We start from the raw sequence: 13,460 nt of genomic DNA, 5'->3' as shown, positions 1-13,460 counted from the left end.
TGTGCATGCACCTTTCTTCTGACTGAGGTACACAGGTAGATTGATTGATTTGAACGTTCATTATTTTCTAATTGTGCATGCGTGTTTGTTCTGACTGATATACACAGCTAGGTCGACTGATTTGAACGTTGATTATGATGTAATAGTGCATGCACGCTTGTCCTGACTAAGATACACAGCTAGGTCGATTGATTTGAACGTTGATTATTTTGTAATTGTGCATGTGCGTTTGTTATGACTGAGGTACCCAGCTACGTTGACTGATTTGAGCGTTGATTATTTTGTAGTTATGCATGCGCGCTTGTTCTGATTGAGACAGATGTTGATATTTACATTACCATGTGCACCTGCTACATCAACACAGGTTTTCTTAATTGCAAGGTACAGCCATATATTCCAAACCCTCTTAGATGTTTCCAATGTTAGCGGTTCGGTCACTAGAAGACATCATTCGTGGTTCTTTGACGAGTACTCATTGCAATAACAAGGACCTTGATGCCTGTGAGTGTGAAACAGATCCTCATTGTGTTAAATTTAACGGCTCTCATCCATCCTTATTTCGTTCTTGCCCTACGTGGTTGGAAGAAAAAGAGGTACAGCATTTGAAAATGATTAAAAACATTATTTATCCTGAGACTCAAAAGTTACTGTCCACCACTTCACCTAGGACTTATGCTGCTGCACTTCATTCCACTACTACTGTGGGAGTGCACACGGATCTTCTCGTGCCTTCGAAAGAATTGTTCTCAAACCATATGAAAAATCTTTGGATGTCTGTGATTAAGAAAGTTATATTTCAGAGATTCCAATTAGATCTCAGAGAATCATTAAACTTTGCTTCAATTTGTAATATGGAGGAGGAGGATCCTTCACTGGCTAAAATATGAATTTTTACATATTTGTCCTGTAGCATTTCAGTATCGTAGAACTATGAATGAATTTAACATATTACTAGTGAAATAATATAGCTGTATACTTGTAACATTTCACAGTTATTTAAGTGTTTGAATGTGCTGTGCTTTTATAGGAAGCAGTAAACAAGAACAGTTGGAGTTGGTCATGTTGAAGTATACAAGATTATCTGATTAGTTAGATATTATGCGTTTGTATGAAGCAAGAAACAAGAAAACAACAATAATAAATTATTGAATTTTACAAGATTGTGTGAGAGACCAATAGGATAAAGGCCTCTGATTTTTCTACGTTATATTCTGAAAACGAGAGGACAGAAGTTTAGATAAAGACAGGGTAGACTTAATGTGAATTAATTTCCTTTCAGGGAGATTGTTTTCTGGAAATAGTTGCCGTTGACAGTTGTGAAGGACAGTATTTTACAACAGTTGAAGAGGGAAATCTGTGATTTCGTGAAATACAAAAAACGTTTACATTTTTATTTTTCAGAAGAGTGATTTGCAAGAACAACCATACAGAAACGAATAATCACTTGTTGTTCATGAACTCTTATAAGCGATTAAACTAATCCATTAAAAACTAAGCTATTTGTAAATAGTCTGTCAGTGGTAGTACTCTTGAAGACAAATTACTAAGTATAAATAGCTCTTTGAAAATCTACGTGGGGTTTAACTCATTCCATGAGCCTTCTTGGTGTCAGATTCTAGACAAGTATAATGCCTTATATTATGGAATTCCGTACCTAGTTTAGTAGATGAGTCAGTTCTTTTTTTCTCTTACACCAAAGAGAAAGGGGACAATTTCAACTTTCTGTTGCTTTAACTCATTGAGATGCGGATAAGTCAGTAAACGTTAACTTGGATGTAATATTTTATTATTTCTTGTACTTTAACTCCTTCTATATTGATGTGTTTATAAGTGAAGAAGTAGGTAAAATTATGTATTATTTCCTCAGAGTTTTCAAAGCATTTAATAGATCACATCGTCTAAAGTTCCTCTTCGATTTTTCTTATTTCTGGTGTTGAGTTCCAGTAGATATCCGGTTGTATCCTATTTCCTCCTACTTGTGCTTTCATTATCAACATATATGATTTTCATATATTTTATTTCATACATATATACACTGCTGGCAAAATTCTTAAGGCCAATGAACATCAAGAAAATCTATGCATTTTGCGTTGTTAGACTCAACCATTTATTTGAGTGGAACTTCGAAAGTGGAAAATAAGAAAAGAGATAATAAAAATATTTTTTTTAGCATTTAATAGGGAAAATGTGAACACGATGAAATTAGTCTAAATACCAGCTGGTCAAAAGTTTAAGACCATACTGAAACGAAGCGTTAAAAAACAAGTACTATTAATGAGGATGACAAAGGAATAAAAAAAGTAAAATGAAATGACTTAATGACTTCCAATCTGAGCTGACATGAAACAACATGGAAGCTGAAGAACCATACCATACAGCGTCTTGAACATTGAACTGGTCCGATGGTCATAAAGAGATATTTTTCTAGCTTGGTTATATGTACACTGAATGAAACCAAAACATAAATGATTTTTTTATTTGCCTTTGTCGTCATATTGTGTGATTTTGATTATATATTTACTTTTATTACGATAATGTTGTAGCTTAACACTGTTATATTAAGCTAACTTTTCTTGCTTAATAAAGTAGATTCACTTCTCTAACCTAAACTACCGTTTGTTAAAACAAGCAGTTTTAGATAATGTTATAAAAGTTCCTACTTTCTTCGTTGGTTTTTAATTTTGCGCAAAGCTATAAAAAATATTTAATTTATCACTGAAAGACAAGAAAAAAAGGGCTCTCCCGTGGCACAGCGCTATGTCTACGAGCTCACAACGCTAGAAACCGATTTTCGATAATCGATAAACACGTAACGAAATAAAAACGTTTTTTATTTTTATTTTCCCTTTTCTTAGTTTCTTCTTTCGAAGCTCTATTCAAATAAGTGGTTGAGTCTAACAACGCAAAATATATGTATCGTCTTTATGTTCATTGGCCTTAAGATTTTGGCCAGCAGTGTATTGCAAGGTTTTTGTACACATCTCGTATCTTTTAAATATCTAAGCAACAACCAAATTGTCAGTTGTTTACGAGAATTCCAAGGCAAATTGGACTTTTTGTGATCTACACGAAGACAACAGTAGGGATCCCTTAGTTGCTTTTCTATTGCTATGTTAATAGAACTGATCAAGGTTATATAATGTCATACTGGGATTCCAAAACTCTGTCAGTAAATAGTAACATACATATAAACAGAGGCAGGGATCACTATTTACTTTATATAGGCTGTACCTATTAGAGATAGGGTTTTTAATTTTAACTATGCTTGTACCCCATCTTTAGTGGGGAATATTTCTTTTTAACTATTTTATTGACTTTTATTATTGAAATGATACTTTGTTTTATATTTGAGATGTCATGTGAACCCACGTTTGGTGAAACTTTCTAAATCCCACCTTTGTTTTATATTTGAGATGTCATGTGAACCCACGTTTGGTGAAACTTTCTAAATCCCACCTTTGTTTTATATTTGAGATGTCATGTGAACCCACGTTTGGTGAAACTTTCTAAATCCCACCTTTGTTTCACAAGATGAGTTGCATTTACCTGCAGCGACTAACACTACCACGTGACTGATCATTTTCATTCAAACATTGAAATATCACTCGTATTATAGGACACTGTTTCTGACATTATTTCGCAATATACGCAATATATGGTAAAAACAAGTACTATTAATGAGGATGACAAAGGAATAAAAAAGTAAAATGAAATGACTTAATGACTTCCAATCTGAGCTGAGATGAAACAACATGGAAGCTGAAGAACCACACCATACAGCGTCTTGAACATTGAACTGGTCCGATGGTCATAAAGAGATATTTTTCTAGCTTGGTTATATGTACACTGAATGAAACCAAAACATAAATGATTTTTTATTTGCCTTTGTCGTCATATTGTGTGATTTTGATTATATATTTACTTTTCTTACGATAATGTTGTAGCTTAACACTGTTATTTTAAGCTAACTTTTCTTGCTTGATAAAGTAGATTCACTTCTCTAACCTAAATTAGCGTTTGTTAAAACAAGCAGTTTTAGATAATGTTATAAAAGTTCCCACTTTCTTCGTTGGTTTTTAATTTTGCGCAAAGCTATAAAAAATCTTTAATTTATCACTGAAAGACAAGAAAAAAAGGGCTCTCCCGTGGCACAGCGCTATGTCTACGAGCTCACAACGCTAGAAACCGATTTTCGATATTCCTGGTGGTAAGAGCATCGATAGCCCCTTGTGCTTTACTTCAAACAAACAAACTTGAGAAATGTTAATTATTAATCATCACCTTTTTCTAATTCTTAGGACACTCTTTTACCAGCTTCATAATGGCTGAAAGGGTGAGCAAATTTGGTTCAATTGGATGTGAACCCACGACCCTCAGAATATGTGTCAAGTGTTCTAACTACCTGGACATGCCAGGAATATTTTTTTTTAAAGATAAATATTTAACAGTTCACCTGTTCACTAACTTTGGAAAATATCATGAAATTGCATCTGTAATCACTGTAAATAAATAAAACGTACTTCGCAAAGCATAAGTGTACAAGAATGACTGTAATCCATTCGGATGTTTACAACATAAGTTACCTATATGAATAAATGTTTGTTTGTTATATTTTGATATTATGCACAAGGGAATATCTGTGTTCTGCCCACCACGAGTATCGAAACCCAGTTTCTAGCAGTATAAGTTCACTAACCACTGTGCCACTATGGGTGGCTTTACGAATAAATATTCCATTCTTCGGGAATACAATAGAGGAAATCAATCAAACAACATTAAAATAAATAATTAACAAAAATTTTAATAATGATTATCGATCTTTGATTTTTTTGAAAAAATGCATCAATTAATTTTAAATGAGATTTGTCAGTCACATACAGTTTGAGATATGGGTATTTCGTATAATGTTGTAAACATAGAGATATCACTTCTCAATTTTTTCAACAGAAATAATTTATTTTACATAAAGTGGTATCTTTATCAGGCCACACGTTTGAAACGAAGTTGAACCACTGGACTCGGCATGTCTTGCTGAGTTATCTCATACGTCGAGTATTATGGTTCGCATTTGCTAATTGATTGTTTTGAATTAAACACAAAGTTACACAACTGGCTATCTGTGCTCTTCCCACCATGGGTGTTGAAACCCAATTTCTAGCGGTGTGAGTCCGCAGATATGCCGCGGTGCTACTGGGGCAGTTATGGTTTGCACTTGATTCAAAGATGCTGACAGAAGGTCCATTGTGGCCGCGGTGCTACTGGAGAGCAGTTATGGTTTGAACGTGATTCAAAGATGCTGACAGAAGGTCCATTGTGGCTCAAAAGTAGATCGTTTGACTTATAGCGATAAAAATCGGGTTTCAATAAGCGTAGTGCACACAACACAAATAGTCCATTTTCTAACTTTGTGCTCAACAGTAAACCCACCAAGCAGTGGCAGAAGATTATCACGGTAAATACTACGTTTTAACTCATTTTAAAAATGTAGACTTAGATTGACCAAAACATAGCTGTAATTATTGTCATGTTATTTTAACCAGTTCTGGATAGTACGGAGACGTTGAATCATCGTCTTACAAAAATCCTTGCTCATGAGCATGCGAACAAGACGTGATTAACAGAGGATCCAATCACTTCCAAAAGAATATTTCCGACACATTACACATCTCCAATACCCTATGTTTTTAGAATAGCACTGACAAATTGAAGCGTTCAGTGTAACTTTCTTCACGTTTCTATTCAATTTTCAGTCCAGAAAAAGGTGTAATATAACAATATAGCTAGCTGAAGATTTTAATAAAATGGCCAATTCGTGATGACGAGAATAGTTTGGTTTGTTTTAAATTTCGCGCAAAGCTACACGAGGGCTATCTGCGCTAGCCGTCCTTAATTTAGCAGTGTAAGATTAGAAGGAAGCCAGCTAGTCATCGCCACCCACTGCCAACAGTTTGGGCTACTCCTTTTCCAACGAATACTGAGATTATAAAGTTCCCACGGCTGAATTGTACGGGATGCTTGGTGTTTGGAGGATTCGAGAATGTTACCCTCAGATTGCGAGTCGAAGGCCCTAACTACCAGGCCATTCCGAGCGACGAATTAAGTTAAAATGAAATGGATAAAAAACATCAGATTCTGAAGCTGTAACTTTAAGCAAATACCAATTTTCTCGAAAGTCAAGGTCTACAACAAACCAAAATATGATAAAATAGTTTACTATAATTAAGTATCAAAGTAAAAAATAAATAAAGTTATAATTTATCAATTTTTCTTAAAAGCTCTCGAAATGGAGTCTAAAAGGTGTAAGAAATCTTCTAAACTCTTACGTTCTTGCAAAATATATTTAAATAAGGAAACACTGAGACAACGCTAAGTGTCACTTTCTAGATGTCTCGCTTGCATTCACTCAATAACCATGAAAACAATTGTCTCTCAAAACACTACAAGTTATCTTTCTTGTAAGAAAATATAAATTACACCATGCACATTAAAGAAGGGGAAGGTTGAATAGCTTTTAAGTACCACACTGTGTCCAGACTGAGAATGATGAAAATAATATGAAACGTTACCTGTTAACTAGGAAAATGAGGTAACTTTTACAACACCATCAAAGACTCATTGCAGAACTGTTCCATTCATAATTTAGTGAGTTATAGTTTACAAAAGCTAGTATATATCATTTTTAGTAGTAGTTGATGGGTCTTTAGTTTAAACACCCACAAAATATGTCTTCATAATTTGGTTATGCCTAATTGTTTAGAATTTTCCAGTACAAAACGTACAATAAATAATTGATAGTTTTATATAAAATTAAGTTTTTTGCTGTCGTTCTAGTTCCAGTTGCAGTGGAGAACCTAAATACGTTATTAAATGTAAGTTTCTAGAATGAAAAGTGTAATTCAATGTGTATGTTTTTGTCTTTCTTATGAGAATAAAAAAATCCAGGATTTAAGTAAGTTAGATAGTAAGTGAAGTTGAAGTGTTTGAAGTTCACTAATTAGAAAGTGTGTTTTGTTTATTGTATTTTCATTCAACTTAATTTGCAGAACATTGTTACTTCCTTCATGCTACTTTCGATTACAGGAAGGTTATTAGTTATTTAAACTGGAAAGAGTTTTTAAAATTTTTCTATAACCTCTCTCACTCAGTCACACTCACATATTTTGATTACTTACACTGCTATTTATTTCTCTGTACATTTTGATAGGTGTATAAAATAAATTTCACTTTTCGCGTACTGAAGGATATACAACTTTGGTGGTGACAAACTTCTGGCTACTATTATTTGGTCATTGCATAGGTTAGCAGATCCAGTAAAATCAACTTATGGTTCTGGGACTTTTACCACTTTTACAAAGGCTCCTTATGACGCCTACCACTCGCAAATGAAAAGAATGATGTCCGGTAGGTTGGTGGGGCCAACATATGAGCTGGAAATAATCACTGAGCACCTTGCAGTTGATTATAGTTTCTAAAACGGAATTGCTTTATCTGTGAGATGATTGGCGAGATGATGCAATAAATAAAGTATTAGTAGATCAAACATGAATTTATACATAGAGTGGTATTTATTCTAATTGAGAGTTGACAATATGGGCTGCCAACACTCATTAACTCTTCAATAAGTAAGATAGTAAAACCTAGGTAAAGTCGAGGAGAATCATTTAAGAAGTATGAATCATTTCTGAGAACAGAAGCACAGGGATGTCAAGCCACAAGCTAGTACTGGGAGGCCATTAACTAGCAACGATTGTCAGTGACTTCTAGATCTTCAACAGGCGACTCAGAAAACTTTCCCCATAGGTAACAGCCATTGGTGAAACAAATAAAAAATGTCTTCAAGTAAAAAGATGCAACTGATGACTAACTTCCAATTAAATAATCTTTATTGACGTCTGTTTCACAATGAGTGCCTCTCTTTTAGAAAATGAAAAACTATTACCAGGTGAAAGGATAACTAAGAGAAAAGGTACTGTGAGTGGATGAAATCAACCTTTGCAATCTGCTATACCATTTTGCAATCAGGAAATATATCCTCCATATGAAAATAAAGAGTGAAACTGATGAAATCATTTCTGAGAAAATATGCGAGTTTCCAAGGTTACTGATGACTGTAAAGTGGTCGGAAGATTTTAGCAAAACCTCCTGATGCGATGCTGTCCATGCATTACCGGTCAGAAACCTCTAGGTCCCTGAAAGTAAACCTCCCTAACAACAAAATCATAGTGTCCCTCACATACATACCAGGAAGCAATGTTTGAAACAACCTATTAGGCAACTCACAAGAGATCCGTTCAAACCAAGACCTTATGTCTACAAGATTGGCATTAAGCCATTTCTATTCTCATGTTGAAGAGAAAAATGAAAGAGAATCTGAATCTCTTTCACTGAATGTTTCAGTAAGTCATTTCATAGAACCGCTAGCCATAGGAAAGAGTAGTGGAATGCCGGTTACTTTGTCTGGATGTTCTGATACTCAGCGCTGGCAATAATCTACTGCAGAAATAGCAGGAATACTTGGATAGATACAGTTGTGAGCAAGTTGTGCCGATTCTAGAGGCATACTGAAGGTAGAAGGAGAGGCATATCACCAAGTATATCTAGACTTTGTGAACAGCGATTCATTTACATATATCTAACGAGAAGAACCATAGTATCCCAGAACATGCAAATGGTTTGAGTTGTTTACTGCAAACCCAATTGAGTAGCTTCTGAAGTAGTAAATGAGATCCGCCGTGTTCTGTCTTGCAAGGAGACATCTACAGTACAGGTGGTGATTTGCCTGCAATGAAATGATGTCCTTATATTACTTTACAATTATAGCCCTTCAGCAATTCAGCTTTACCCTGAAATAATCATTGGCATAGCAAGCAACGTAGAGGTATCCAACACTAGTTCTGATGCAAAAGTCACTTCTGTTACCTCATGTATTAAAAGGAATATTCTGAAGCTCACTTAAGATCGCTAGTTCACGAATATAGCAGCACTACGAATTTACCTCAACTCCAATGCTTTAGCGACACGTCGGCAAAAACCAAGAGAAGTAATTTATTTGTCCTTGTTGTCATTGATTACTTTCCAAAGTGAGCCAAAATGTATTTGTTGATCAATATGTTAGCAAAATCCATCAATAGGGTGTTCTCTTAATTATGAAAAGTAAAAATTTGTTGTGAGACTGCAAATTCGATTTTGTTGTTGATGTTATAGCTTTGTTTATCGTTCATTGATTATGTATTCTATCGTTTAATTTATTTATTAATTTTTAGTTACATCAAAATGCTAGTTCACCTTCTCACTAATCATTTATTATTTTCTTGTTTAAATATAAAATATTTATCTTTTTGAACCAGATTTATGTATCGTGGATGACACTCATTATATCATATAACTTCTTGACCCAAAAAATTTTGGTTATCTGAATCAAACGTTACGATTGTTTAGCAAAAGTAAATATATTTTTAGTAAGGACCCGGCCTGGCCAGGTGGGTTAAGGCGTTCGATTCGTAATCTGAGGATCGCGGGTTCGAATCCCAAAACATGCTCACCCCTTCACCATAGGTGCCTTATAATGTGACGTTGGGAAAAAAAAAAAAAGAGTAGCCCAAGAGTTGGTGGTGACGACTAACTGCCCTCCCTCTAGTCCTACACTGTTAAATTAGAGACGGTTAGCGCAGATAGCCCCTTGTGTAGCTTTGCGCAACGTTCAAAAATCAAACAAAACCTTTAGTCAGTTTGTTTAAAATTTCATACAAGTTCACTAAATATTTCCACTTTCAAAAGAAAAAGAAACACAAATGGGTATCTGACATTTCTCCTATTTCGAAAGTATTAATTAATCGGAAAAATATAAGCTTTCGAAAGCAATGATTTTAATATCATAGTTACGGTGATACGAAAATCGGCGCTGAAACATTCATTTTTAACCATAAACAACGAATTATAATGTAAATGAATCATATTATTTTTTACTATTAGTTACTTTGTTATGAAGTAGTCTTGTATTTCTCAATAAAGACATCATCATCATCTGCCCATCGATTCCTTAAGGAACATAGGGCCGCTATTAATGCGGTTTCCGAAACCGGTTTTTAAGTGAGTAGGTTGTTAGCCCACTGCACCTAGCTGTCCCTAATTTAGTTGTGTAAGACTAGAGGGAAGGCAGCTAAGCTAGTCATCACCATCCAGCGCCAACTCTTGGGCTCCTCTTTTACCAAAAAATAGTGGGATTGACCGAAACTTTATAACGCCCCCACGGCTAGGAGTACCAGCATGTTTGGCGCGACGCGGGCGCGAACACGCGACCCTTAGATTACGAGTCGCACACCTTAACGCACTTAGCCATGCCGAGTCCTCTCAATAAAGTAGTGCGTAGTAATCAGTCATTTGTGGGAATGACTGAAAGTTCCTGTCATTGCTTTAGGATTACAGATGTCCACCTAGTTTAACGATGAAGATGCGAATTACTACGACATAAAACGAAGGACCCATTGATTTCAAGTATTACATTTTCTAATAAATGAGAAGCTTTTAGAAAATAAAGTAAAACCACCGAACTGGTTGATAAAAATATTTTATTGTAAAACTTTATTTTGCAACGGAGTAGACGTTTTTTTAATCGAGTTAACATAAAAGACTGTTTCTAGTGTCCACAGGGGCAGCCGCAGCACTGATAGAAATCTTCACAGTAGAAGTTTTGAGTCTCCAAATCAAAAGACAGCAAACGAACAGGCTGCCTGTTTTGGGTACAAACATTTCCTCCCAATCCACATTCCTGTGGTCCATAACTTAAGGAAGAAAACAAAGTTTAAAATGTGACTTTCATAATGGCAAAGCTTACAACTTATTTTACGTCTTTTATCCACATTTTACGATAGTAAATAAGTATTAAAAAAACAACAACCTACAATTAGTTTCTTTCAGTGTCGATAAAACTTTAAATTTATATTATCTTAAACAAAAACAGTAAAAGTAATATAACACTCTTTGTTATAGCGATTGACAATCTCATTGAACGACGGTGCGTTTGTTTTCACATACGAAAACTCTATCGGGCGACGTGCTGTGCAAACAAAGAGGAGACGAGCCCCTGATTCTTTAGCGTTGAAATTCCGAAGATGTCCACCGTTGTCCCACCTGACGATTACTTAATTTGATATTGATTTAATTATTCTGCTGATAGGATATCTTGTTGATATCCTTCTCATAAAGAGTTAATATCAACGAATCACGCTAACACCTATATCGCTGAATAAGTTATGTGGTGTGCCATTTTCAGTCGTGTACTCAAATACATTTCTCAGGTATATTTCTTTGAATTTTTTTTTTTTACCATTTAAACCATCTTAACAATGAATTCTTCAATCTGTGGTCATATTTTTCTTGTGTAGAAGTGAATACTACCAGAATCTTATACTTCACGTGAAGTATAATAGGTTATTACACAAACTGAAATCTTAAAAGGAAATAGCCCATAGCTTATGAAGTGATTAAATGAATTCGATTTATAAATCCAATGTCCAGCTCTTTAGAATTTTTTCTATAACAAAAGAAAATTAAGAACGACAGAAAGGGAGTCATACATATTTTCTTCCCCAAATGAAGAATAAATTCAGATTTCCACTCGTGTTTTTAAGACGAATAAGAATAACATATGCATTTCATACATTGAAGCTAAAAACAATTCTTTTACCTTTTCATTTGCTTTAACTTTGTTTTCAGATTATATCAGTATTTTTGTCTATAGTATTGGTTTTGATTTTCATATCATACACTTATATAGAACATAATACCTTGCAATATAGTATATGTAAGCAAAACCTACCGACACTTGTATTGCCACAAACACTGAGTAAAACCTGCAATCGGAGCCTGAACAATAATTTTCAGATTTCCATGAGTATTATAAGCGAACCTTGGAGTACATTTTTTAACAGTCACGTCGCAGTCGTTTATGAACCTAGACATAAAAGTGCAAATTGAAAATAAGATTATTATATCTTCAGAAATTTAAAATTTAGCATTTCGAATGACCTACATTTTACAATCTAGGTTTTACCAATTAAAATATGCAAATAAATAGCTATAACAAATGAACAAATTCCTAAACTTTACTTTCAAACATTAAAATTTGTTTGACGTTTTTGTTTTCAAAAAAATCTCAGTTCCGATTTGTTTTAATTTCTGCACTTCTTTCCACTAACATTGCAAGAAATATTAGAGATCAAAAATATTATTTAAATGCATAAATAAAAGGTTAAATCTTGTCGTTCTGAAACACGTGCACCTGACTTACCACAAACATGTTTTGTAAGTGATATTACATGTTACAGTATCATCACGTACCTTTTTACGAATATCACATTTATAACTTGAAATTACTTTGAGAGTTCATTTTCAGTTGCTCAGTAAAGCTTTTCTATAATTCCATTTAAATTCAGAGAATTTAAATAGTATATTGAATAAAAACAGCCATATCATAGGAGTTATGATAATTATAATAATTGAAAAAAAAGATCTTTAATATATATCTACGTTTTGGTTTGAGAGTAATGACAATTTAAGTTAAGCATAGCACTATTAACAACTGTTTATTGCGAGTATAAAAAAAAGATATTAAAATATACAAAAACATTAATCTGTAAGTAATATAGGTTTTATTATTTTTAATATTGTATAAAACGAAGACTGAATAAGATAAATGTTTGATATGTTTTTAATCATCAAGTGTTGTAGTATAGTTAAAACTAAGATATGCTTACGGAGGTAAGTAGTCACAGCGATGGATGTTTGATCTGAAACGTAACAAAATCAGTTCATGAGCATCAGAATACTTTGTACAAATACCAGCATCTCTGTGCAAGATGTAACAATAAAAACCAAAATAACAGTTTGTTGTTCATTTACAAACAAATAAACATAGCTAACGTCAAATTAAAATACCTAAACATTCATTGGGTTTGAGATTATTCAATTAACAACACTAATCCGCGCCTATTGGAAACTTTTTACCCATTTATTTTTCAACTTCGTAACAGTTTTCTCAGATGGAGTTTTATTTTCAGACACCTCGTTAGTTTGAATCTTTTGGTTGTAACCATTTCTTGGTGTTCAGCGACTTTAAGTAGGATGTGAATATTTTAAAATGAATGTTGGTTTAAAAGATGTTTAATATTGTTTCCGTTAACAATCTTAAAAGCTGTTAGACATTTAGTGTTATTTCCTGTTTGTTCAGTTACAACAATTAACCATGTAAGTGTATTAATAAAGTAACTAGTGTACCAAATGATTAATATCTGCAGCGAGAACACGAAAATAAGTTTCTAACTCTCGCATATGACAAATAAATTGTCTACTCATAAAATTTACGAATTTCGGTGATAACTGTCGTTCTTGGTAATTTAATATTCACTATGTATTACGGGCAAAATATGATTAATGTGAAATACTTGATGTACAAAATGACT

General features: G+C 33.8%; 1 protein-coding gene across 5 annotated transcripts in view; it reads right to left on the bottom strand.

The window, feature by feature from the left end:
* Positions 1–10,551: 10,551 nt before the first annotated feature.
* The window catches only part of LOC143255242 (coagulogen-like), a 115,677-nt gene continuing 112,768 nt past the window's right edge, over positions 10,552–13,460 (bottom strand). For all 5 annotated transcript variants that reach the window (XM_076510589.1, XM_076510587.1, XM_076510591.1 and 2 more), the window contains 3 exons: positions 12,756–12,788; positions 11,819–11,953; positions 10,552–10,781 (listed from right to left, as the gene is read on the bottom strand). In XM_076510589.1, the coding sequence (XP_076366704.1) occupies positions 10,637–10,781; positions 11,819–11,953; positions 12,756–12,788 (313 nt within the window). In that variant the 3' untranslated portion in view covers positions 10,552–10,636. The remainder of the gene's footprint in view (positions 10,782–11,818; positions 11,954–12,755; positions 12,789–13,460) is intronic.

This window comes from Tachypleus tridentatus, chromosome 7 (assembly GCF_004210375.1).
Source record: "Tachypleus tridentatus isolate NWPU-2018 chromosome 7, ASM421037v1, whole genome shotgun sequence".
In the NCBI taxonomy this organism is placed as follows: Eukaryota; Metazoa; Arthropoda; class Merostomata; order Xiphosura; family Limulidae; genus Tachypleus; species Tachypleus tridentatus.
The sequence above is the reverse complement of the archived record's forward strand: the minus strand, read 5'-3'. Positions and strand labels throughout refer to the sequence as shown.